The sequence below is a fragment of the Haemaphysalis longicornis genome, unplaced genomic scaffold (assembly GCF_048455015.1).
Source record: "Haemaphysalis longicornis isolate Haplotype H1 unplaced genomic scaffold, Haemaphysalis longicornis Haplotype H1 scaffold_1, whole genome shotgun sequence".
Taxonomy (NCBI): domain Eukaryota; kingdom Metazoa; phylum Arthropoda; class Arachnida; order Ixodida; family Ixodidae; genus Haemaphysalis; species Haemaphysalis longicornis.
Window position 1 is genome coordinate 439,143,790 of NW_027526203.1, and position 27,648 is coordinate 439,171,437.

The 27,648-nt window shown below is 48.3% G+C and overlaps 2 protein-coding genes across 4 annotated transcripts in view; one reads left to right on the forward strand and one right to left on the reverse strand.

Moving 5' to 3' along the window:
• Cv-2 (crosveinless 2-secreting protein) overlaps positions 1-27,648 on the reverse strand; it is a 242,579-nt gene that overhangs the window by 42,367 nt on the left and 172,564 nt on the right. Inside the window, exons 6-7 of the mRNA XM_077687490.1 lie at positions 20,546-20,631; positions 9,623-9,722 (exon numbers count right to left, since the gene is read on the reverse strand). Coding sequence (XP_077543616.1) covers positions 9,623-9,722; positions 20,546-20,631 — 186 coding nt within the window. The remainder of the gene's footprint in view (positions 1-9,622; positions 9,723-20,545; positions 20,632-27,648) is intronic.
• LOC144155817 (uncharacterized) overlaps positions 1-27,648 on the forward strand; it is a 295,602-nt gene that overhangs the window by 13,462 nt on the left and 254,492 nt on the right. Inside the window, exon 3 of one of the 3 annotated variants that reach the window (XR_013319645.1) lies at positions 19,761-20,533. The exons of the other annotated variants lie outside the window; for them this stretch is intronic. The gene's annotated coding sequence lies outside the window, so the exon portion shown is untranslated. Of the gene's footprint in view, positions 1-19,760; positions 20,534-27,648 lie in introns of those variants that run through there. 3 annotated transcript variants of the gene reach the window in all.

A 27,648-nucleotide genomic window follows, 5' to 3' on the forward strand; every position in this document is an offset into this window, starting at 1 on the left:
AGATATTATTTCAAAAGGAGAACTGCCCTCCATACGCTGTCTTTTTTTTTTTTTTGTAGTATACTTACTGCAATTATTTGGCTTCCTCAAAAATTGCAAAGTTGACTGTTCTACGCATCCTAAATAAACAACGGAGGCTATACCAAGTACTACGGGGCACGGTACACCTTCGGAATGATGACACGTGTGGTTATGCGAGAGGTCAGAGAAAGGAAGGAATGTCTGGAGCGAAATTGACCTTTGGTTTTGTGCTTATTCCACAATTGAAAGTGCCGAAGAGCGCAAAAATTATTCGTGTTCGGTGACCATGCTGTGACATGACCGAAGGCGTACTGATTCGTAACAATGCGTATTGATATAAAACTATGTGTGCGGCTTTTTACTTTCTTTTTTTCATCGCGAAAACACACTCTTCAAGCAGTTATATTTCCAAGGTATTCAATATTCTAGGCCCTCGCCACGATGTGCAGAGCCGTTGGCGTACGAAATGACGGGAGGGGGGGGCGAGGGTGCCGTGGCCTCAACGAAATTTTCGGTTCGATGGTAGTCGAGAGGGAACATACTCCGCACATATCATCCAGGGGATAATTATTTTTTGTCTAAAATGGCGCGCCTCTTAAATTTACGCGGATTCGAACTTCGCTCTCCGCACCTGAAAACTAGAGCTTATTTCCCTCCTTCCTATCCCCACAACAACAAGACATTTTGCGATGCCACTGAAGCAAAACAAAAATTTACAACACAAAGGCTAAGAAGAGTACGCCTAATGCATACCGAAGTTTCTTCAAATTTTGAATTGTATTCTTAATTGCTTATGTTCTTTTGTTCTTTTCCTTTATTCTCTCCCATTTTTCTCCTCAGATTTTTCATTTGGGGGGGGGGGGGGGGCGGAGGAAAGGGTCCACACTCCCTACCCCACGGGACGAAGTCCTGCGTACGCCACTACGGAGAGCAGTGAGCGTGTGGCTATAGGCGCTAGAAGGTCACACACATTACAGAGGCTAGCCTCTATAGAGTTTTGTGCTAATGTATCAGCATGAGACTGTACAAGTGTCGCCTTCTCGCTCCTGGACTAGTCGGAGCGAAACCTGTAGTGCTCGCAGCGCAAGAACAGACAACGGAAAGAGAAAAGCACCACAGGCAAGCGTGGCCCTTTTCTTTTCCCGTTGTCTATTTTTCGCTGTGAGCATTATGGTTCACCAACAAGCCGGCACCGTCACGCTTTTAGAGGTAGACCTGGGAAGCGCAAGCGGCAGTGCTTTATACCGCCTGCAGGCTGCTAGAGCATGACATTTCCCCAGCGCAGCCTTGAAGCGCGGCCGTGACATTCCTTCCACCATATCCCGACTGAAAATAGACATTTCTACACGTATCAGCCACGGAGATGTGCGAAGCATTACAGTGAGGTTTCTGGTTCGTGAAAGAGGAAGACACCGAACGGAATTCGACAATTTAAGCATCCTGCATTCGGGAGCTCAGGATCCTGTAACCGTTATTTCTTTTTTTCGGTTCAATGCCAGTCCGGGTTCACCGTGCTAAAAGAACAAAAACAAAACCGGATCACGTTGGGGTTCAGTTCCGGCAAAAATACCGGTTCGATTCCGGGTTTGGGTTCAGGTTCGGTTCCAGTTGGACAGCCATGCTTATGTGTCTATAATTCTTTAACTCGGACATCATCTGTCTTGTAGATGGGCGTGACCATTCGAGTTCGCTATTTCACATGCTTCTTTAGCAATATATCTTAAAAAAAATACAGCTACGAAGAATCCTGTCGGTGCTTTCCTTCAGCGTGAAGAAAACAGCAAGCTCCAACGGGATCCTAGTACATGCCGCTCTTGTACCTTTTTTTTTTGGCACAATAAAGTTTACTCTTTCTTTCTCTCTCTTTCTCGCTTCTCGTTCCGTTTCAAACTTTTGTTTATTTACCAGTGTAACTTAAGCGCCTACACCGTTACTCTTACTACAGTTTACCGCCGCTCTAGCACTGTTATCCTACAACTGCGAGCGGAATCTGTATTATTTACTGTTGAGGTAGGAGGGGGGGGGGGGTGCTTCTTTAGCATATTACCTCTACACTAATTAGGCGTGCGTGTTGTCAGAGTACTAATTCACACCCTGGTAGCGCCGTAGACAAGACACATTTCTGTGGAACACGAGACCGTCGGTTCGATCCTCGACGGGCGTACATCAAGGCGGCAAAGTACGAAAACGCCTTGATCTTTGCGAGCGCTGAAAAACCCCAGGTGGCCTAAATAAACAGAGCACCCCCTCAACTCTAAATATCGCTAAAAGACCCCCATCCACTCCCAAGAGCCGTGCTTGAGGAAGTTCAGAACCTGAAACGCCACTAATTATCGTCTCCTCGTCTCCGGGTGGCACCTACTGCCGCCGACCCGGGCCCGGCCCGAAGGGGGCCCCGCTATAGAGCCTCCAGTCACGTCGCAGCAGGGGGTCGCGTTCCCTTTCTTTGCAGAAAACGGGCGCGTCTGGTGAGTGTATAAGCACGAACGTGAAAGGTTCTCGTCAGTGAAAGGCGAGTGTTTTGAAATCCCCGCTTCGGCAAATATTTACGGACACATTTCACGCTGGCGCCAATTCGGACGTTGGCGTGGGACTCCTGAGCCTCCGGAGAGAGTTGAGTATGTGTGGTGGATACGTGGCCGCCGATGTTGGATGGTCTTCGCGGAACAAAGAATTAACCAAGAAAAACAGGGGCGCACGGGCGATGCTGGCGGCGCGGGGCATGATGCCTCCAATGCCCCAGATGCCCTCGGTGTTATCGTAACAAGAAATAAGGCTCTTCTTTGACCTCACTATGTATACAGCTGGCTGCACCACTGCGGGTATACACCTGCGGTACCCTACGTACTACGCCTGGGTCAAGGTGACGTTAGTGAGAGAAATGCGCCCAAGAACTTGCTTTGAAACTACGGTGCGTGTTGTTCACTATGTGAGACAATTCAGGAGGCACCCATATACACCACGAAAATATGGCTCGTCAACGATACAGAACGACCCGATTGAGTGCCAGCACTTCCCGCAAGGGCAAGCCGGCGGGTGGAGAATTGTTCACATATCACATGTTATATATATATATTGTAGTGAAAGATTCGCCCATTTAGAGTATGATAATTAGACTCTGCGAAGGACGCACTATGCCCCCTGTGGGTGTGCTACGATATGTGGCCATGTGGAATAACGGGAATCCAGCGAATGGGGACTGTGAAGACGACGAGGGTACAGTACCAGCCTCGTTGAGAACGCGCCACGATCTCGGAGATCTCGCTGCACCTCGGTCATAGCTCCGGCTATTCCTCTCGGCGTATACCTAACTACCAGCACCTGGAACGCTACCATTCCATGTCAATAAGTCTTCGCGATATATATATATATATATATATATATATATATATATATATATATATATATATATATATATATATATATATATATATATATATATATATATATATATATATATATATATATATATATATATCGTGCATAATAGGGATTAAATTACTGGCAAATGTTTCGTTTGCACGGCAAAAAATAAAAATAGGAATAAAAACCGTATCGAATTGCTCGAACTGTCAGTGATAAATGTTTTCTTTCTACTTTCGCGATAAAGAAGCGACCCAGGCACACGCGAGCGTGGAAGAGTTAAAGAAGAGTAAACGTGTCTCCATTCCCGAAGTGTTCCTGCCCTTGCTGGTGCATATACATCACGCTAATCCAAACACGCTGCAGGCTGCTCGGTTTCAGGTTCTTCGGCCTTGCCACATTTCGCAAATGATAGCGTAATCTGCACTTGATGCCACGGGCGCCTCGACAGTTTCGAGCGTTCCGGAAGCATAATAACTGCCATAAAGGAGGTTACTGCCAGCAAGTGTGCGGGCAAAAATTTCAGGGCCTCGCTCTCGCAACCGCATTCCGCGCTGTACCAGTGCGCGAGGCAGCGCCGCGGAAAGTCGCCGGACGCTGTCAGCCGGCCATTCTTCATTCGGACATTTCAGGCCGAAAGTCCTGGCGTTCGGGGACACCATAGGCACAGCACGCGCGGGGTCGCCCCCGCCGTATATCATCGATGAGAATCGCCATCTCCAATATTTCTCTCGCTCTTTTTTTTCCCCGTCTCGAGTTTTTTAAAGTGGCCAGCTCCTACCATCTCTGGAACAAGGTCGTCACGGAGACCCCCCGCTCTCCTTCTTCCTGGCACAAACCAGTTTGCCTCCTCAAAAGTGCGCCCGTTTGAAGGGTTTCACCTTGGAGAGTACCATTACAGAATTGCGCTAGTCCCGATGTGGGCTTCGTGACCGCTCGGGAGACGGACGGGAGGAGACGCCCCCCCACCGCGTTCGGCCTGCAGTCCTGGTGCGACATTCGCCGGGCGTAGGATGCCTAGCCCCCCTACCAAAGTTCTGCGGCCTTCAACCCCCAACAAAAGTACGGAGGTGTCTGAATGTTTTCTACTAATCATGAAGGCATCATGAAGACATTGGAACTATACATTTAATTTTTGGAACATGAGCAGGAATATTAGGATTAAGAATAATAATTCTTATTCGCACAGAACATGACAATGGAGGGGGAGGGAATATATGGGGCGAAGGATAGTCGCTCCGCAGAGGTTTTGTTTTTACTATATATAGTACTATAATGGTACTCCACTAATTATTCCTCCCTCCGCAATCGTTTTTGACCCTCGATTCCCTGAATATGTCACACATCCAAGCAAAAACAGTATTTTCGCTTCTATTTGTACCCCTCAGCCTACTGCTTGGTGAATTGACTTTCCATGGACACGCACGCATGGACAGAAACACTGCCGAATGTGGGGCAAATGCTTTTTTGGGAGGTGACTTCTGCAAGACACCCTCTGTATTTATTTTGAGGAGAACAGACATATGGAATATACCGGGTGCGCGAAGTATTTGAGAACAAAACGTTGGCGTCAGGCACAACAAAATATCTCCAGCAAAATCAAATATATTTTCACCAAACTTTGTGAAGTACTTCTGTTATGGTTTAATTCCATAACTACTCAATGAATTCGCCAATGGCAGCAATAAGTGATTCGATTCGGCTTCGCAAACGGCTGCAAGCACGGACCTGGTGCTGCTTATAGATGTTGGCCATTGAGTCAGAAATGGCGGCCCTCAGCCAGTATTTTGTATTATGCGGTCCTTTGTTGGCCTCTCTCTCAACGATGCCCCAGACATAGTAGTAAAGAGGATTTAAATCTGGAGAGCTAGGAGGCCACAAGCTGGGAGTGACGGGGTCGCAGACGTTGCAAGCCGGGCACTATTGGGTGACGCAGGCGGTTTGGGAAGGAGCCGAATCTTGCTGAAAGACATATGATATTTCTTCCGAAACACTCTCTATCCATAGCTTTACAACGGTAGCAAGCACATCCACATAACCCACAGTATTGACGCGGAGTCCTGCAAAAAAGTGTGCCAGCATGCCGTCACGTCATCGCGGACAACGGATAACACCACCGCCGGAGAAATTAAAAGGTTCTGACGACGTCTGACCGCTGACTGTGCTTTTTCCTTTTCGCTACAGATGCCACGTCACCGCCACAGCACACCACATCCGTCCGCACTCTGTAAACGAAAGACTTCGCTCTTTTCGGAAAGGTAGCAATTTCCAAGTCGCCGTGGTGCGCGACCAGGGCGACGAGGACTGCATGGCGTTTAATTTCCTGCTTCAACTTGTACACCTCCATCTCCGAACCAACTGCGCAGTATGAAGCATAAGGGGTCGACGAATAAGAAGCTGCGCGCCTAAATATATATGATGAGCCTGCTGGTGCCTATGGCGATAAGGAAAAGCGTCCTCAAATACCTCGCGCACCCGGTAGTTGGTATTAGTTCGTGGTGGTGGGAAAAACGCTCAAAACAGCAGGTTCAAGGGAAGAAGTGGACAACACGCCGCTATCTCGAAGCATCGGGTCAAGACCCCTCGAGAACTTATAAAGGCATTCCACATTACTACGTCTGGCGATAATGCGTTAGCGCCCCCTGTATTATAATATCAGAGAGAGAATGCACTGATTTGAATCACTCGCTGCGCGAATAAGGCTTGCATTTTGCCTGTTTAATACGCACCTCCTTTTCTCGGCGCATGTGCCTGTAACAAGGCGAGAAAACTGTCACATGTATTCTGAACACTTTTATGAACTATTCTGTATTCTGAACTTGTAACCCTTTCTACGCGATGTACACCACGGTTCATGGTCAAAAGCGCCCAATGTGGCACTCGGAGCAGTAAGGAATAATACGAGACGTCACTTACGAGTGGGCGGTCATGAGTTAGGGAGAAGCGGGTGCTGCTTTTGCGGGTCAAATAAACACTCTCAATTACTACTTTTTTTCCCCGGTAACAAGCGTCAGGTCTCGCTTAAATTTTGACAAGACCGTGCTTTCGAGTATGTCTGCGTCTGATGCCAACTGGAAGGATGCTTGTCTTCGTAAGCCGTTACTTCATATCGACACTATAAAGAGTCACCGGCACTTCACTTAAATGGGATTGCACTGGTAAATGCTGCCGGGTATTCCTGCTAGAGACTGGGTATGCGCACCAAAGCCTCGTTTCCGCAGGCTTTTTTGCAGCAGCCGAAGGCAGCTGTGCCATTCTTTCGTCAAAAACAATTTTTCTTCTTTCGCTCACTTTGAGTTGCAGAATTGGCTTGGTCAGCACGTGCTTGTAGTAGTGCGCGTGCGCGGCCCCTCCCGACTTCTGTGGCGCACAGGCACGTAATTTGTACTGCTCGACGTCTTCAAAGGCGGAGTGATGAATGGAGTCCGCCACTTCTCGTGCTCGGTACGCGGTGGGTTTCGGGTCCCGCGATGCGGCAAACGGCGACAAATGACCGACGCCGTCGAAAGACGTCGGCGGCCGTTGCGACGGTTCGCTCGTGGGCTGCCACGACTGACGAAGATGAAAAACTCCACGTGCCTTTGAGGAGGACGTCGGCTCAAAACGGCCCACGCGGATTTTTAGAATGCCAGAAAAGTTAAGAGACGCTCGCTGCTGTTGTCATCCATGTATCCGTTCGCTCGGCGATACGGCTACGTAGTTACCATGTGGCCGGGGAGACAACATTGCCGTCCAATAGTTTTGTGGTTTGTATAAGATAGGTGACAGACCATTCATCGGCAGGGTTACAGTGCACCCAGTGTACCCGTTAGCGCTGGAGGAGTGACCGGCGCACAGAACAATCTCAGCATTGTTTGCGTAAGCGAGTTCTTTCAGTTTCCCACCACCGCTAAACTTTGACATCCAAGGTTTAAATTCTTTATACAAGACGTTTCCCAATTATAAGCAATGTGGCACGGCTGATACACGTCAACATTATTTATCGTAAAGAAAACCTTGGCAGGTTTAGGCAGAACACAAGCACATAGCCATTACTAGCCCCCTTCTTTTAATTAAATATTGATATCGGGTTCCTCGTTACCGAAACTAATAAATCACAGCACCTAAGTTAAAAACTGGGTCGAATAGGGCCGGAGAAACTGCATCGAGCAAAAATAGGGCCGTGATACGCCGTAGGCAGAAGCACTGATAATAGTGTAGCCCATGGAACATCCCCCCCCCCCCCCCCACCTTCCCCCAAAAAAGAGAGGGGGCTCTACGGCCATACGTGCGGATCATACGGCCCTACCCCGACTACCTACGTCACACAGCTTACCACTATCTGCAGTGCTTAACGTAGATAAACATGTTCTGTGCTTCTCGGTCGTCGTAGGCACGATCTAGATGGCATAAATTTAATGCGAAGCTTTTGTTAGCTACTTACTAATTCCAGTTTAAGGGGTCTGCCTGTTTGGCTTTCTGGCCTCCTATCACAAGTGCAAGTGCGCCTCAGCGATGCCGTTAGCGTAAGAACGCACACACACACACGTAACACGCACGCACGCACATTGCACTAATTCACCGAGCCACGAACGCTTCACAGTTGATGACAATCAGGGGAGATGAATGCCTTCCGTTTTTTTAAGAGATAACGTTGTTCGTTGTCTAACTCCACCTCTGCCAGAAGTACAGCTCAGAGCAGGCAATGTTTGTTGTTGTTCTTTAGGTGGCAGGGTGGTGTTGGCACGAGTTTATGGACTCGCCGAAATTGAACAGTACTCTCTCCCCTTTTTTTCCCCCAACACGCTCCTCAAGCTGTATCCCTACAACTTCTGCCCCCTCACTGCCTCCGTCCAAAGGGAAAGGCTATAAACAAATGCAACAGGGGGGTTTCACCATCGCCGCCGTCTAATGAATTATTTCGAGGCAAGAAGTTGTAGACGTCGTACATGGGCGTTTTCGCAGGAGTCTTGTTTTTATTGAGGCCTTAATAAAAACAAATTCTCCTCCGAGAACACCACGGTGCACTTACATGCTTTCGTTGCGGAATTTATTACAGCGTTAAGAAAAGACAAAGCAAAGTAAACATATCATGACCAAGGTCAGCTATGGAAGCCGAAGAACTGCTTAGGAAAAAAGCATCACCTTCATCGGGTTACTTGCACCCACAAAGCAAGGTTTTGGAAAGGGCTTGCAAGCAACTAGTGCTACGGTAGCTCTTGGGCAATGTGAAACGCATCCATTATGTCCCCCCTTAGGTACGTAGGTGGAACGGGGAACTGGAACACTTACCTTTTTTGGCTTTAGCCTACCTAAGTCGATGAGTCGAAAGAATGAAACCGCACTAGGCCATGCACAGGAATTGGGCCTCCCTACCTGCTTACGCCAGAGTGGGTAGGGTAGAGGGGTATATACACTCTGGGACAATCACCTGGTTTAGATTCACCACAGTGAACTCGACTGACCAATTCACGCAACCAACAGTGAAATTTCGGCGAGCGTAGATGTAGAGCATACGATATGAAATATGGTCTGCGCTGTGGCACCCCCCAGTTCACGCATGACGTCCTGCGTTGCGCGGTACCACATGGCAGACCACATATTTGAGACAAATTGTATGCACGTTGCTGCCATTCGCCGAATTCGCCTTGTTGGAGGCATGCAGTGGTCCCTGTAGAGCGTTGTGGTGAAGCCCAGCCACGAGACTGCCCTTGAGAGTAGCAGCTGAGGAGGTTATTGATGAGCAAATACTATCGAAACGCGGCGCGACACCGTACGGACACTAGCAGAACATTCTGGCCCTACAGAAGCTTTCAAATTTAAAAATCCACTCGCAGAAGTACTTCGCTCAGTTAGTGTGATGTTAGTGCGAGCAGTTGAGAGTCGAAATCATGTCATCTGACGGCCAGCCGTTCTAGTGACGTGACGTACGTTCACGAAGCGAAGTTTCTTCGACACACTGGGGCTCTTTGATTTACAGCCTCGGAGTCACCGCACACTCCTCGAGGAGCAGTCCGGAATTCGTCTGTCACATGCATTTCTATGGAGTGGGGAACCCTCGGTTCTCCCCTATAGGGTCCGAGGGTTCTCCACTTTGGGGAACCCTCGTACACACTATAGGGGAACTCTCAAAATATGGGAACCCCCGTGGGTTCCCCGCTATAGGGAACCATCGGAACCCACTATAGGGAACCCACTATAAGGATCGTCCGAGGGCAGGCTCGGACTCACAGCGGGGGTGTGCAATGCGCGTACTCACTGCGGCATTCGGGGCAGCATGTGCCGGGTGTTTGGGCGATGCGGCTTGGTGGGCACGGCAGCACTGGACAGGACTTCTTCGTGCACGTCACTCGCCCGTCCTGCGAGAGGCAGACATACATCGACACTTTCAGACTTTCATGCCTACGAGTGCCGACTTTGAAGACGCGGTCCAGACTACGACAGACGGCCGGGGTCGTGTTAACCGTGCACCTCGGTGTTCCTAAACGCTTTACCTCCGTGAATTGCTCATATTGTTTTTCTTGCTCTTGGCCCACATGAAATTTTATATGCTTTGACATTTTAGCTGCAAAAAACACAATGTTCCCCACCAACACGCTTCCTTGTATTCATTTTGTGCCAACAGACACACACGCGTATGCATATCATTGAAACCAAGAGCGAACAGTGGTCGAAATCAGAAGTCCGAAGTAATTCTGCAAGTAAGCTTCGAATCAAATTATCCCATTCGTGCTTATTAATGTATGATAATTAATTAGCGACGAGGCGTGAAGGAAGAAATATGTCGTCGGAACACCGGGCTTTATATACGCTCGAAAAACGTGTGCCGCCGGAAACTAAAACATCGCCACAAGCTGCGGATATACGTATACGCGTATACGTCAGAGTGTACGAGAAAAAGGAGATACCTTGTTTTTCTGGTGGTGTTAGACTCCGAAAAGAGGAAAAAAAATCTAACTGGTTTGTCAACGCGCGTTTTTTTAACCGCCATGAATATGGAACGCCGCGAACCTTACGAGAGCACAAAAATATGCAGTGCTCCAAGAGCAGCGATTACCTTGGAAAGCGACCAGAACGGAATAGGTCGCCACCGGGACGAATATGCGCGGGCCGTGCTCAGATGCCGTGCTCAGACGCTACTCCAACGAGAGAATCCACTGCAATTGTTAAGATCGTAAAATGGACTCTAGAAATCCTGTATTATAATGCATTGCCCTGTATTCGCTTTCGGCGCTTTCTTCGTCCATAAGCTGCCGTCGTTCATCAGCGATTTATAAACTGAATAAGGTGCCTATTTGTCAAACACTAATGAGAGCGTCGATGGAAGAGAGCAGGTGGATTAGTGCGGCCAGCGTGCACACGAAAGTAGACAAGCTCTTGGGGCCGCTGAGGCGACGCGTCGTTATTTTCGCTTGTGACATTGTGTAGCACACGCAAAACAAAAGTGGTGATGGCGACTTCTACGGGTGAGCAGGGTGCATTTAGTCGGGTTTAAGAAATATTTCATTCGCGCCCATGATGAGCATAACGAAGGTAGTCACAGGAAATTGGTGGCCATTGTTTGCTTTCCCGCTGCACCCGTGGCGGCCATTGGGGGAAACTTTATACTACCTTCCTAAATAGCGCCGGTTTAACCATTTCAGATCGTCTTCCGCTCATTCCCGTCATGTTCCTGACAGAACGTAACAAAGCTCCATCTCAGACGCGTGCAGTTTTACCTATAAAATATTGCTATATGACACCGTCCCCCCGCCCCTCTGCGCGCGCTTTCCACGTTACTTATTTCAAGTTGGAGTATCCTGTATGCACGGCCCATAGATCTCGCTCCTAATGAAGCCAATAAATTCAGCAAATAAACAGCACCCACTTTTCTGAGTAATTTTTCGTGTTTGTGTGCATTTTCTTGGCTGTTTTCTAGCAATGAAGATATTAGCAGGGATGAGGAGCCCTTCGTCCTGTCCGACCTTTCTGCGGCGACGCGGCGCACCTAAAGGTTATTTTAATTATTTTTAACTAAAAGAACAGTGTCGGCAACGGTTATGTAGTACTTGTGTTTTGCCTCTGATGCGCCCTAGGTTACCTTTGCGCTAAATAATGTTGATACGTATGAAAGATGCCACCAGGGCCAGTAGCTTGGAAACGTGGTTCCTTGTGAAAGAGGCCAGACTTTTGATGTCAGACCATTGAGCGGCGGTGGGGTACAGAAAGAAGGCTTCGCGTATTAAAACTTTAACGGGATGGGGTGTGCAGTTTACAGGCACCTGCCTTTTTCCAAGAGTACGCAGGTCGCGGTGCCCAGACGAGACCTATCCAAGAGGATTTATATTAGACCAGCACCTTGCGACAGGCAAAACAGAGGCTGTGAAAAGGGTGTATACCTCACCGAAGCGGTGCGTCTATTGGCGTCGCCGTGTGTTCTGTGCATCCGAGCAAATTCGCTGGTTCCAGAAACACTGTGTCCTTGCCAGCTTGGAGTAATTCCAACAGCCGCCGTCCTCCGTGATAAATGTTCCCCCGCGAGGGACGCCCGCAGATAGCGCACAAGGGGGCGAAATCTCTTACGTGTACTCCGACGAGACGAGCGCGCGTAACTTGCACTCGCGGCCGCAACGACAGCGTTCATGTCGGCGCTCGACCGGCACTGACTTCCGCTGCCATTCCGGCGGGCCCATGTTGTACAATGCGGAACAACGCCAATGGCTTCTTCCTCAAAGGAACCACGAAGGTTTGCCTCATTAATAAGGACTTCGCTTTACCGATAACAATCGTGCAACTTTATCGCAACCTTCTAACAAATAATGGAGGCAGCGAGGAAAACGGATGAAGCAGTGGCGACACCATAGCCACTTTCCGGCGATTCCTCTATGACGTGACACAATATTGTATGCGGGATTGGCGGCCGCCGATGTAACACATGACGGTGCGATTGTAGTGGGGCCTCTAGTTCCGTTCGAGCGCATCACTTGAGTGCCAACGTAGACACATTGATAACTGGGTTCTTAGTGCTGGCCCACATTACGTCTCCGTAATGCGAAATGTGAAAGTTTTTCAATAATTGTGAGTTTTTTTTTGTTTTGTTAGAAAAGCGCCTTCCGTGTCTGGAATGGGGCTGAGTGAGTTACCAAAGGCTAGTTCTTTAAAACTGAACCAAGTTGAATTTTGTCTCCACGGCCCCTTTAAAAGTGCACGGGGGAAGCCCCTAGGCTGCGGTCGAACTTGAACCCAGTCCAGAGCGTGGCAGACAGGCCCGCAGCCGACTTGGCCATTACAGCCAGTTCTGTTTAACGCGTTGGAAGGGAGGCCGCCGGATAGTTAACTCCGTAAAGTAAAAATAAACTATGCGGGCGGAACTGCGGCCAACGCTTGGAAGCGAACTTCGGTTTTATGGGAGGCGGTAGAATGCGCTACAGACTATACAGACTATACAAGGGAGATTACTGTGCCACGTTCGGAAGCATGGCCCGCAAATGGATTCAGAAGAGAAGTAAAATACCAAAGTGCGAAACAGGCAGCGACTCGGAACCGAAGGAGATTCTTCTCGTGGGTGGAAATTAGGGGCGCTAATGACTAGGCTGTCCACTGCATTTAACGAAGATAGTTGAATCCTGCAGAGCGAAAATACATAAGCTGTAAAGGAAACCTTCAAGGGCTGTAAAATGTAACCCTAATCTGATGGGTTGCAGTCAGATGTGCTGCCGACTTTGTCACGGACAGCAAACTTGCGTAACACGTTGGGAATGAGGGAGATAGCAGAGCGAAGTTGAAATGAGGCGTTCAGGAGGCAAGGAAAAGACGGGCAAACTATCGTTTTTAGCGCAGGCGTGACTGATAAAATCACAAGCTCGAATCACAGTGCTTTGCGACGGGAAAGTTGAAAAGATGCGCAAAAATACAAGCGCTTTACTTTCACTAGGGAAATTAGTTCCGGAAATTGTGCGAAAGAAATAGTATACGCGCAGCATACGAACAGCAGCCTTCGGCAAGAAGGATGTATCGTAGTAGGGGCGTGTGAAAGCGGACAGCCGTTGTCCCGATATCGACGCCAGCTTCTCTCATAAATATCAATACATGCACCGAGCGTTACGTATAAAGGAAGCAGCCGCCTCAATCATCTTTCGCCGAGATTTGCCGCACGAAGGTCAAAGAGCCGTGCAGGCATACGAGCGCTTCAGCTGAATCGACTCTCACGAAAGTGGTCTCATTACCATAAATGCGCCGGTCATTATTAAGCTGACGGCTATAATTTCGTATTAGATTGGTCACTCTGCGGCGACGGCGGGTGCGCGACAACGACGTTGGTGCCACGGTAGCCGTTCCGGGCCGAAGACGTTCCACCGCCTCGGCCACGAACCAGCGAGCGACCAGCCGGTACATTCAGGAATTCTCAAATGCAGTGACTTGAATTTTCAGCTAGCCACATGCCCGAAAGTTTTCGAAAGGGTGAAACCATCAGGGTATTTCCTTTAAAGGGGCCATGAATGCAAAACACAGCTTTGATCAAGTTGAATAAACTTGATAACCTTGGTAACTCACCAAATTCCATTCCAGCCACGAAAGATGTTTTTCAGCCGAAAAAAAAAACGCAAGAAATATGAAAAATTCAAATTTCGCGCTACAGTGATTTATTGCGGGCAGAGGTGACGTATGCCAGCAGTGAAAATAAAGTGTTAACTGCATGTTAGCACTCTAAGTCATACCATCAAATGGAACTAGAGGCCCCACTACAATTCTTGGCTACCCGCCGCGGTGGCTCAGTGGCTAAGGCGTTGTGCTGCTGAGCAAGAGGTCGCGGGTTGGATTCCCGGCCGCGGCGGCCGCTTTTCTGATGGAGGCGAAAAGCAAAAACGCCCGTGTGTACGAGATTTCGGCGCACGTTAAAGATCCCCTGCAGGTGGTCAAAATTAATCCGGAGCCCTCCATTTCGGCGCGCCTCATCGCCTGCGCTGCGTCGGCGCGTCAATCAATCAACAATCCTTGGCTGTGGCGTAGGTCAGCGGCCTCCAATCACACAAGCACGATCCTGTGACGTCATTAAGAAAATGCGGGAAAGTGGCTAGGGAGTTTCTACTGCTTCGCGTGTTTTTTTAAATATCTCGATTATTTGTCTGAAATTTCCGATAATATTTGTACCATTATTATCGGGACGAAACAGTCTTTTTAATAGACCAAACTTTTGTTTTGTCTTCATGACCCCTTTAAACACTCCATAACGACAATATTTCGCATACAAAAAGCATCTTTTCAATAGAAACTATGCGGAAAAGTTGTCCGTAGTTATCCTATACTGTGAAGCAAGAATTGGTCTGAAGTGCGTGAAATCTGGCACGGTTACAGTCGTCTCAGTGATTAAAAGTGCTGTAACTTGGCTTAAGTTACGTATATTAGAATGTGAATTACAGCCTTGTTCCGGAACCACCCGTACTCCTTCCGTACAGCCCATCCATGCGACGGCGCTATGTAATCTAACGGCGAACAGCGGACATATAACAGCTATTATTACCGCAACATCCCAAAAGTGTTCGTCAAACTCATTGCAAAACTATTTAAAACTCTCATTATCACGCCTATTCAAATCGATCACCGGTGATCGATGATTTATATCGACGATTTCGACATGTTGTAGCCGTTTCTCGTCCACCTAGGGCACCCCAGTAGCTAGTATACATACTGGACTTTTAGAATCAGTTTAAATTTTCCGGCTCCGGCTACATTGAGATTTTTGAAGGCATTTCTCGCGAGATGATGTGCATATTTTTACAAAAGGTGGCGTGGCTGCTGCGCTTGACAAAAAAAGCATGCCACTCGTGGTTATGCTGCATTACCATCAAATTTTCTTGATCAAAGGTGTCGCAGCAAGTCAAATATCAAATTATGTTGCCAACTTTGTAATCTGATAGCGTTGAGAGGTGATAATTACTTGAAGATGACACCAGCTATTCATTAGCGAGTTTTGGTTCAGAGAAAGGGTAGCTTTATTCTACCGAAGTTTCTTTCTGAAGGTCCCCCGCACGTCTAACAATTGGATCTGGTATTTTCAGCCAGTTTCCAGCAGTCTCGGTTTCGTTTTTGTGTTGCGAAATTCATATTTGGCGCTACTACGCAGTTACCCAACTTCAAGCCGATTTGCCCTGGAGATTTCACTTCAGCTGAATGTCGAAAGGTAACACCAAGTCGTTGGATGTCAGTACAGACAAAGAGAGCGGTTCCAATCAGCCTTGAACACCGCCAGCTGTTCGCAGGCCAGTTTCGTTTCCGTACGAGGCCTGGTGTTGCTTCTTAGTTGCTTCTTAGTAGAACTGTCTATTCCTCTGGTCTGTTCTGACAAAGTCTCCAACGTATTTTTTTATTTTAGAAAATGTTAGGTGGTGCTGCAATGTAGGAGGGTCGTAGTGCTGAACTATTTTTTTCGTCGCGCGACATCTGCCCGGTGGAAGCTTGCTGGGCACGATTCTAGCGCATCCTACCTTATTCCTGCAAGAAGGGCTACAATAGCGATTCAGAATATAATAATAATAAACCGCAAATGAAAGTTTTGACAGATAAGTGATGATAAACTGATATGAACGACAACAAGCATCCACCACTGAGCTTTGTTTTCAACTCCGAGTGTATTTCTTCGCATCGCTTGCTTGCCCTGAATCTTTGGCTGGCCGTAGTCGTTTATAAGGTGTTTTTACATTACGTGGGGACTAATTGGCGCCTCTAATAACGTCAAACCACCAGATTTCTTCCTGAGAACCACCTAAAATTTCGCATTCTGAAATGGCGGTTGGGCTTCACCACATGGCGCGGGCACCACGCGTACTAAAATTTTTTTATATCTGACAAATTGTTCCGCGCGACTCAATTTTTTGGGGGTTGGTTTTTGAAATGCTTAGCTATTCTAAATTTTTTCTACTGCTTGTGGTTTGTTATGCACAACTTTTTTTCCCCATTTTATTCGACATATGGACAAAAATATTGAATTTGATTTTTTTTTTCACAACCATTATTTATGAAAGCGCTATTAAAACTGGTGTTGTTGGAAATGGCGTTCAATTATCTGCAGTTTATGTCACTGCAATGTGTGCCTAACCAATATGTTTAGCACGAAAAGAAATATTTTCTTAGACCCCCAAAAATCAGTGAATTTCACGCGTAACAAGAGAGTCGGCGGTAACAAAAGGGCCTGGTCTGTCTAAAACTAAGTGGTGCCGCGGTTACGCCGCTGTGACAGAAGGGAATCGCAGCCAGCTAGTGCAGCGAAAAAAAAGCGCGTCCAGGCCTTCTGGCGCAGTGACTTCGCTGCACCTTCAAAGTGAATCCTGCCTTCTACATGACCCAGCAGAAACTTGGTTCGCTGAGCTTTTGTCGCAGCCATTGAGTTTCATGCCAATATACGCTGGAGGGAAATCTGTCGCTGAAATCACGCCTCGCCGTGGGCGTCGCCATGGCAGCGAGCGACGCTCCTCGCCCACTTGACTTGGCAAGCCCCGTGGCTTCTTTTTGCTCTTGACGCCAAACTCAACAAAAAATGGTGACATTTTTTTTCTTGTTCGTCTTCCCTAAAGCTTCAAAAAAATCTTTGAAAAATAAACTCTTTTGGAGCTACATTTTTATCATAAGTAAACGCATTTAAATAATATCTGACAATAATATTGTTTCTTTTTTGCAGCCATAGGTAACTTTACAGCCTGTTCATAAGCCATGCCAACAGCGAGTGAAACGTGCCTACCCGGTACATGACGGAACGCTCGCTGAAGCGCGGACGGCGTAGGTCGTCTTCACCACAGCACCCCAGAAGGGCCAAGACCAAGTGCAGAAAATTCAAATTCGGCGAATGACGAAGCCCGACGTATGATTTGACTAAAAACGTGCGTGTGCACAGAGACCACACCCAAGGCGTGAATGGCGTTTTGCATTGCGCAATGTCTTTGCGCAGATGGCCTTTTTCACTCAAATTGAATGATCGGCCACGTCTGCCTAATTTGAACACTATGCCAGGTCGGTTGGTCACACTGGAGCACTGTGGTGAATTCGCCTTGCGGAGACTTCTTAGAGGTGTAGACACTGGCGCCAGATCTTCCTCTAGTATATATTAGTATGGAACTCTGTGACCGCAGCTATATAAATGCGGCTCCAGTGTGTAGGTTGGCAGAAAGTGCAGGAACTTCAGTTCATTTCTGGCCAAGAACGTGAGCCATCATCAACAAAGGCAGACCATCTTTTCCAACTTGCGGATTACTGGAAGTGGGAATGGCTGCTATAGAACAAGCAGGCATAGATATCCTTCGCGAAAGATTCTTAATTTAAGGAGAAGTAAATTTAAGGAATGAATGTTTTAACTGAGTAGAGATCATGGTAGCGTGCAAGGCACCCTTAAATTCGATCGGCCAACCTCCGCAGACGTTTTATCGCGGCTCTTACCCGTCGAGCTCAACGAGAGCCGAGACCTTCTTAGCACCACGCTTAGCACATAACAAGGAAAATAGAACAGCGTTTCTGGTCGTTGCCTCACAGCTTTCGGATTTTGAACGCAGAATAGTTGCTTTAGCATCATTGTCTGCGTGCCGCCTCGGATTTACTTCGTTTCATGAAAATTGCCAAGACTACGGTTCAAACACGCGTGGGCCGTCACGACAACGCGTAAGTTGAAGAAAAAGATTGTCTCATTTTTGGTGCCGACTATAACGAGCATTGCATGACTTACAGGTAGAATTTCAGTTTCTTCTTATTATAGGCGACTAAAGCAATGTTGAAAACTGGGCAGGTTGGCAGAGGCTCGTTATAAAACAGCGCAAGGGGGACAAAAACCAAGAGAGAACCACCCGGGTCAATTGTGGTGAGTGATGATTGAATACCCACTCGTACAAACAAAATAAAGAGAACAATCTAAAAATGGACACGGGGGGAGCAAAAGTACCATAAATCTGACTGTGCTATACTGAAACGATGTTAAGGGTGAACTCAAACGTTAACCTTTCCTGCCATACTGTATTGCGGCCTTTTTGCATGGCTTCTAACGCTGCAACTATAGTTTGGCGGTTTGCAGCTACCTTTCACCAGAGACTCCCCGCGCCCCAATTTTGAATACCGTTCCACACCTGATTTATCCTCATGATGGCGTTGCTCTTCCTCCTAATCTGCCGTCATCTTCGTCATTTATTGCCATCCTCTCGCTTCATCTTCATCATCCCGTGACTTATACCGACAGTTAACTTTTTCAGCCTTTTGTCCTCTGCGCCTCCTTTGTACGAAACCAAGAACACGCTGCGAAATCGCGTGAAGCAGGAGCAAACCGGATTTAATCTCGCGGCTCGTACGCATATTTCAAGAATTTGCTAGAAAATAGTCATTGCGAAAATAATTACCTGCAATAATGCATCCAAGACTGCACTTCCAAATAGCTACGAATACCTAAGGGAGCGCTTTTTTGGTTTTTCATCACACACTGCTTTTTATGTACGATCTCTTACCGTTCTTTTCTACCTTTTTTTTGTGGAGGCCCTACGCCCTAGGCCCTAGGGGGCTTCCAAGGCAAACATACGTAGATGTGTATGTACAGAGATGAGAACCCCTACAAAGAATGCTAGCTCACTATATGATAATTCACACTCGGGAGTTTTTACAATGTTTTTCTTTTCAAACCAGATAAGTGGACAACCCGCCGTTTAGCTACTAATGTAAAACCGACCAATAACTTGCTTAGGCGGAAAACTAACGAGACGTTCATTTTTATGTGATATACAGGCCTTGTTATCAAGGGGGTGTTGGTGGAACACGGCGACTGAATTTCCCACCTACGGCTGATGTCGTTCCAGCAAATAACGAGTCTATCGTTAAAATAAAAAAAAAAGGGAAGGAAATAAAGTGATTGAGACATAGAGAGAGACGTCACAAAGGAGGTGCCCTCGAGCGGGACATTTTCAAACGAGCGCTTCTCAATTCTCAAGAGAAAGGTCTCCGAAAACGTTGAGTAGCATTCGAGCGCACTTCCAGTGCGCGGTGTGGGAAGTTAATTAAATACCAGAAGTGAGGTTCTGCATTCGCAGCAGCCGGGCCTAGTCACGTGCGTGCCAATAGGAACTCCGCGTTTCTGCTCCCTCCTTCGCTGCGCCCATGTTTTTTTTTTTTTTTTTTCAACCTGTCGTGTCGAGTGTCTGCGGGGCGCGAAACGATCACATTAACACATTCTGAGAAGCACTTGTTATTAAATGTAAATTGGGCTCTAGAGGCGCTGGCAATTATATCATGTGAAGAGGCATCGGGCAAGTGGCTAATTGTGGGCGCTGGCACCCTACAAGATGTGAGCCGACCTGGCGTGAAGTTTGGCGCGGCGCGCTACCCTCCTCGTACGGCTGCTATCCTTTTATTTGTCCGTTTTGGCCGCCGTGTAACAGCTCTATCTGCCATTGCAGGAATCATTCGGGAAAGAAGAGAGAAAAAGGGAAACGCCTCGCTGTTGCCGTGTTATGTCACCATCAGCTGCTCGAGGCACATCACGCCTGCGGGCCACGAGGAAAGGGCGCCCATCGTGCCGGTGCAAATGACGTTGCCTTCTCCAAGCAAGGACAAGGGCTTCTTTGGGCGGGGACCCGCCACTTCTTCGCCCGTACACCGAGACACCGACCTCTTTAACGTGTGGTGACGGCTCGCAATTTGCGTTTAGAGAAGCATGCGGGACGATTGAAGGTCTGCGTTGGTAGTGCCCATTAGTGAAGAGCAAAAATCCCTTGGCTACACCCTGCACCAATCCTAGGCTCAAAACTGTAGTTTCTTGTTAGGCATTGGGGTCTGTATGGAGGTACTAAGGAAATCACATGACTTTGGGTTGGAATTATTACCTTTTGAATTTCGCGTTATGACACGTAAAGCGGGCACCCTTAGAGTTAGAAGATTGTTCAAACACATTGCACCAAAATGAAAACCCACTGCAGCTCACTGCGACCACTGATAGGATATAATCCGGTGAATTGGCTCCTTGTGTCGGGGTTCAGTGCACAATGTGACGGAACAGTATAGCAATGCCGAACACGAACTTTCATTCTCGAACTACGGAATGTCGCAGCCAGGATTATTTCTATCATTAAGTAAAATCCTACGCTTGTCATGCCGAAAATGTACTCCGTCGGTTGCCGCAATTTGTTTCGCTTCGGTGAAGACCACCCAAGAGCTTCTACAAAGTGGAGAACTGTTGACGTACCTTGCAGAGACAGACGACGCACGGGTCCCGCTCGTCCGAGGGTACGGTGTCTCCTTCGGCGTACTGCCTGCCGCCCACCGTGCAACCTGCGAACGCATAACAGCATCCTCAGTCGGGACTATCAGCTTACAAACTATTTTGTCACCACGGGCGAAATCAGATGACTGCGTGCTACCCAGACTCATCTACAGCGCTCACGAAACTTTTGATTACAGCTTAGGAAACTCGACCCGTCATGTGTACAGACAGGAAACGCTAAGGATTATTATATCTGCTGTGACAGCTCGGCCTCAGCTCTCCCGCGCAGTTCTGCCGGAAGGTCTAGTGAGCCTGCTTCTCCGCAACGAGTCCGGATGGATTGCTACAGCTAACCGCGTAAATTAGACGAATGTATCCACACCCGCACGGTGTAGATCACATTTTTAGTCAAATCGTACGCTAAGATTTGTGATTCGCCTAAGCATGCTCAATCTCATTAGCCAAACTCGTTCCGTTCGTCGCTGTGATTGGTAACTCGGTTGCACTGCAGCGAAGTAGACCCGCGGGGAAGTTTTTAAGTGCACACGTAGGAAAGCGATGTAGGACAGGAGTGTAAGAATGGTCTACAGTCATGTTAGTTGTGCTTGTAAACGGTTTCGTGGCTAAACATACAATAAAACTTGTCATCCCTTTCTAAAGAAAGTTGGGAGAAGCGCGAAAGCTAAAAGTGCGTCCCACCTTCGCTGAAAGTGCGTCCAATCGATCGTCAAACTTCCGCAGACCCAAATCGCAAACGAAGAATGAACCTATGCGACGATTTCTCGCGCACTCAGCGCATCTACGAACGGCCTAAATGCATCCCGGTACGTGGTCTATGAGATAAAGGTATACTATTTTACTTCTTCGTAATCGATGCGTGTATAGTCTCGTCTAGAACCGTTGCTTTCTCGCGATTTTCAACCATTTTGCCACAATGGAAGCCCGGTTTCATGCACGCGCCGTGTGTCCAGAGATCTGATCAGAACTTTTCGGTCGACCAACCGGTCTATGGGGAAATGCATCACTTTTTTGATAGGACGCCGTCGGTCCCACTAAAAAAGCTTTCGCTCTTAAAAAATATTGAACCGCGGCATCTGTGGTGTACGAGCTGCAAACATTTGTTGCTGTACACAGCACCTGGATGATCATTCACTGCTACCACAGGCGCAAAGTAGGCCGGTCACAAGGTACAGCGTGCGACTTGACCCGAGGATTGTGGTATGCATTGAGGCATATTGTTAGCTTCCAAGTCTACCCTCCTTCGACCTGGTCATTCGAGTTGCATCCCAGCAAAGCAGACCGATTGCAGCTTTTTTTTTCTTAGGGTGTGAGTTTAAAGCATGTACGTGGTAGCGCGTGAAACCTGTTCTCTCACGAACATGGTAGCTATATGCGCGGCTGGGCGCGGCAATAAAACACAAGCCATCAACAGAGCATGGCATGCTTTGTAGGAATGTGATATGATGCAATGAAATGAAATAAATGAAATGAAATAAATGAAATGAAATAAATGAAATAAGGCGGGATCGGTAATAGGGAGCGGAATCTCTAGGCATGAAATCAAGACAGTGCCGGTCGAGTATAGGGAAGAATGACAAGACACCGCTGTCTTTTGAGAGTCGTGATTCACCTCCTTACGAGGAGGGCACGTAATCCAGAAGTCCTCTACCAGGGCCATCCAGGTGGTTCTGTGTTGTTAATACCTTATTGCAGATTTAGGCTAGGAGCTTCTCCCTCTTCCAGACCTCACTTCCGTTACCCCTCTACTGTAGAGGAGGGGTATTTCCGCGGCCCTTCATGGTGGTGATGATGATGATTGTAGTGACGGAGGTGGTGTCGTGACGTTCGTATATGTGGATAAATTTTTGTTGCGTGGTGATGCTGGTGATACCGCAGCAGGACCGCGGAGGAACGCTGTGTCCATCGGTGGCGCCCCGGGCGTCACCGGTAACCCGTCACTGATGCGCAAGCGTCGCGCTCGCGAGAGAAGGACGCGCGTCTTCGCAGGATTTCCTGGCCGGCCCTAATGAAACGCGCGTGCGCGCTTGGCCGAGGTTGCGCAACGAATAATCGCCCCCGGCCGCCGCAACCAACAGCCCGCGTGTCTGCCGCGCGCGCGTAGCGTCGCGCGCATGGGTTCGGCGCTCCGACGTCCAGGCCGACCGTTTAATTGGGAAGTGGCGCCAGTCGAGGATGTTTACAAGCGCACGCCGGCAGCTGGTCTCGTGCCCACTGACGATGCCCGTCGTCCAAGGTACCCATCCGCCCGCTCGGAGGAGGCGTGCCGCCACTTGTGCGCTTAGGGTCGCTTTAGGGCCTCGGCAAACGGAGCCGCGGTGCAAGGGCCAGATGTTCGTCCCCAATCCTTTAAGGGGTGTCCTGGAACGAGCCTCTGACCAAACGCTGGGACAGGTGTGCCAGTGGCACTGTAGACTGCTGTGATCCCGACATGGCATATAAATGTGGCAAGCAGCACTTAAGGGATGCACTCATGTCTGCGCCGATGAGTACCAGTTATTACACCAAATTCACGGGTGGCCTTCAAAAAGCAGTCAGCGAATGCATGGAGCACAATCGTTTTGACATTTGTAAGGAATTGTGATTCGTTTTGACTTTTAAGGAAAATCTGCGTGAATTTGTTTGCACATTACGCGAAGTTCATGCAATTACACGGGCTGACCGAAAACAAAACAAAAAAAAAAAACGTTTAGAGCCCTTGGAGTATTTATTGAGAAGAGGGAAGTCCAGAGAAGCTAGCGCTCTGAAGCGATTTCTATGTTGGGGTTTAGCTATATTGGGGATTTTTTATGTTGAAATACAAGGGCAGTGGCGCCACCTCCAAGTCACAGACAAAGGACAGACACGATTGGTAGACAGATACAATGACGTCTCTAGTGCGCCGCACAGGTAGGCACCGAAGACGTGCGGCATTGCGCAATGTCAGGAAGGAGAAAAGGGCCTTTGAGGGGCGAGGAGTACACACGAACACGACTCCGGGAAGAGGCGGCGGAGGGGGACAGGGACATAAAATGGGGCTGTAACCCCACTCCCTCCCTACATGGCCATGCTTCACTGTGGGAAAGCCAGCTTACAAAAACCAAGCTAGCACCGATCTTTTTAAAGTCGGCTTCACCCGTAAACACAAATACATTGCTGGAAAATTTTTTTTTTTCCAGGAGCCATCTAATGTCGAAATATGGAGAGCCTGAAGACCGTTTTTGTTCTTTTTTTTTCCACACGCTGAGAATTGTTGCCCTACGCTCGGTCTGTCGCCGGAGACGGTCCGCTGGATGCTAGCCATAGACAGCTTCGTTGTGAAAAAAATCGAGGAACGTCCTCCTTTCTCTGAGGCGCGTATATCGGAAATACGGTCACCACTAACTGAGACAACCTGCAATGCCTTGAAGCGTGGCTACAGTGACGTGCAGGTGCCCCCAAAAGTAAACGGAGCATGGGTTGGAGATTTTGAGGGGATTTCTCCTACATGTGCCTAGCCACAACCTCTAGGTGACTTTTCAAGACGTCATTCTAAAATAAAATCGGGCCGCACATATCCTATTTATGCTGGCAGCTGCATAAAATAGAAATTATTCTATATTCACGAAGCCGTGCTTCGCTTACTTTTTGGGGCACCTGTACGTGTGCCGTGGCTGAGCAGTGCCTATGAAATCACGAGAATTAGAAGCGGTGCGCGTCTCGGGCATTGTTAGTTATTCGATCTTTCTTGAATGCAGCCCCTGGAGAGCGCTAGTAAGCTAGCCTAGAGTTAGAATTCAACGCCGGCGAAGGCACTTTTTTTAATTAAAGCAATGATAAGCGCGCGGAAGTATGCTCACATGCACACGCCAAAAAATTAAACGCGAAATGTTTTTTTTTTCTTTCTTTTCACGAGTGAAGGCGAGTAACCTACACGTCAAAGGTATAACAATATCCGATAACCTTTTTGATCTGCACGAGGAGGCGTATTCACGCTATAATTCCAAGAAACGCCCCGCTCATCCATGACTTATTCACGTGAGCCGGCCCTGTCCGCCCACTCTCCGGGTGTCTCGGTAGCCTCAACCTTGCATGCGCTGGCACGAGACTTTGAGCGAGTCCCACATGAAGGCGACAGCTGCCGTTCAATCAAGCGGTTTCCCCGCCTTCGCATTACGCTGACACTAATGAGCCGTTAGGGCCACTTGGCGTGCAATCGGCTTCCTCAGCGGCACGCACGAGGGACGTCATCGAGTGCTTGATATCGATGTAAGAGTCGCGAGGACGATGTTTACTCAGATACAGTTCGCTGGCAAAAGCGACACAAGTCGCTTGACAGCACACGCTGACGATGCAGAAAAATGAACACAAACACGTAAGGTTTTGTGTATAGTGTTTGTGAGCGTAGGAGCGTGGAATTTATATCTGTTTTCCTGCCAGCGATGAGAGAGTCCATGCTAAAATGCATTCTTGAAAAAAAGAGAGCACAAATAATTTTCTGAGTATGAGTAGAGGAATGAGTAGAGTTGCGATAGATGTGGCAGTCATGTTACTCTGCTTATACATCAACGCAACAGAAGAAAAAATCGCGCGCAGCGATGTCGGGCGAATTTTTCTCGCAATTTTCGTCGTGGTGTGCCTTTACTGTTATTTATTTCAGTTATTTCATTTATTTCACGTTTTTTGGTACACGAGGAGGCGGGAAAAAATCCACGATAACAGAATTTGTACAGGAATATACACGATACACGACAACAGAACACGATAATAGAAAGCCACGATAACAGAATTTGTACAGGAAGAAACAGTACGCAACTCTGCGACACCGAGGCACGTACGCGTTTTCATGAACATGACTGCAGAAAAGGTGACTCTCGCTGCAGTAATGACGGACCCCGCCAGGTAAAGTTTCGTAACGTATGTTGGACGGCAGTTAAAGACTAGAGCCACGCACACAGCCCTTAATTGCATCACCTCTGGGTCGTCTGGCTGAATAAATTCCCGCGTGTTTCAAGCGCCACCGCCCAGGGCAACTTCGCGCTTCTCCCGCAACGCGGGCGGGAACAACCCAAGTGGAGCGAGAGCTTGGAAGGGGTCTGGATGCTTTTTAACTGCAAACACTGCCTGCGCTAAGATAACACGGACGCACTTTGGAGGGCGCTTCAGGTGTTTAACTTCTTCGTCTGTGTTAGCTTAACGCCAGCAGCGTTTGCAGTTAAATGGAGCGATTCCGTCAAACTGTCTGGTGTTCAGGAGTCTCGCGGTGCGACATTTCTCGCACAACAGCGAGTCTTTGGGTAGTTCAGAATATGACGTCAGATTTCCGAACGGAACATGCCTCGTTTCAAGCCCAGGTTCCTTCAAACGCGGATTCCTTCGATCCGATCTCCGCTTGCCACCATCATTAGAGATTTTTATCAGTCTGTCTGTTCCGTCGTTTACGTAGTTACCGTGTTAACCGGGACCCGACTGCGTCTGGGCGCGCGGGAAGGGCGAGGAGGCGCTTCCCACCGTGACGAATGCACGGAAATGGCGGGGGCCGGCCCGTGAAACTAATCCCCCCTAACCGAATGCACAAGTGCCCAGACGGGTCCCGGTCAACACGGTACGCTCGTACAACACGGAGCATACAGAGTGCTAAAACTCTATTTACTGCCAACAATACTAAATGAGCTACAACTTAGCGTACAGTAATGCGTACCCTACAATGCAGGTGACGTGTGTGCGTTGTGCGCGTCTATGTATGTATGTATGTATGTATGTATGTATGTATGTATGTATGTATGTATGTATGTATGTATGTATGTATGTATGTATGTATGTATGTATATGTGTGTGTATGTATGTATGTATGTATGTATGTATGTATGTATGTATGTATGTATGTATGTATGTATGTATGTATGTGTGTGTATGTATGTATGTATGTATGTATGTATGTATGTATGTATGTATGTATGCATGTATGTATGTATGTATGTATGTGTATGTATGAATGTATGTATGTATGTATGTATGTATGTATGTATGTATGTATGTATGTATGTATGTATGTATGTATGCATGTATGTCTGTATGTCTGTATGTATGTATGTATGTATGTATGTGTATGTGTGAATGTATGTACCGTATGTGTATGTATGTATGTGTATGTATGTATGTATGTATGTATGTATGTATGTATGTATGTATGTATGTATGTATGTATGTATGTATGTATGTATGTACGTACGCGTAACACAAGTTTCTGCTTGTTCTGTGACCATGCGCGTCCTGAAAAACTCGGTGTGGAATTTGCGCTGTGGACAGCAACACGCGTTTGAATCTGATGAGCCGACGTTGCTGCGTATTATTCGGAGGAGTCGATATAACGACCACAGGAAAGGAGCACCGCCACTTCAAGGAAACAGCTCGCAGGTGGTCTTCTTGGTTCGTACAACCGCGACTTTGCTGTTAGTGACAACCGACGGTCGCGAAGAGCCCTGCACTTTTCAAAGCGCTGGCGAACAACACCAGCTGATCGAGGCCGCGGACGACGCAAGCGGGGGGAGAGGGGGGCCGCGTAGTAGCAGCGGTGCCTGATGGGCGTCGCTGGTGTCGAAAGGGCCACCTGTCAGCGCTCCTGCGAGTGGGCAGCCGCAGCGCGTCCCCGCGCCCTCGGGTGCGCCACACCGCCGAGCGGCGCGCCGTTAGGTGAAGCCCGGAGACCACCCGACTCGTGGTGGGATCCCGCTCGGTCGCGATCTGCGACTTGCACGTGCTTGCCTCGGCAGCCTGCCAAGGGACGAATCAAGCGGACGCACGCACGGGCAGCGAGACAAAACCGGTTCCCTTCAACGACGATTACGAGAAGTTCGGAAGCTGGCAGGAGACAGGAAAGGCACTCGACAACTTTCCTTTGCTCACTGACACCTCCGGGGACCCTTAACAAGATCCGTCGGCGTCAGGGCTTGCCCAATGCCCCCCCCCCCCGTCCATGTCCCCTCCCCCTTAGCTCCCCGTCCACAGAGTCTCGTACTTTCCCACCGATGCCCGCAGACCGTACCTTTATTAGGTCACCTGCGACTGTCGACAAAGTAGCAGACAGCGCGCGGGCAAACAACGGCAAC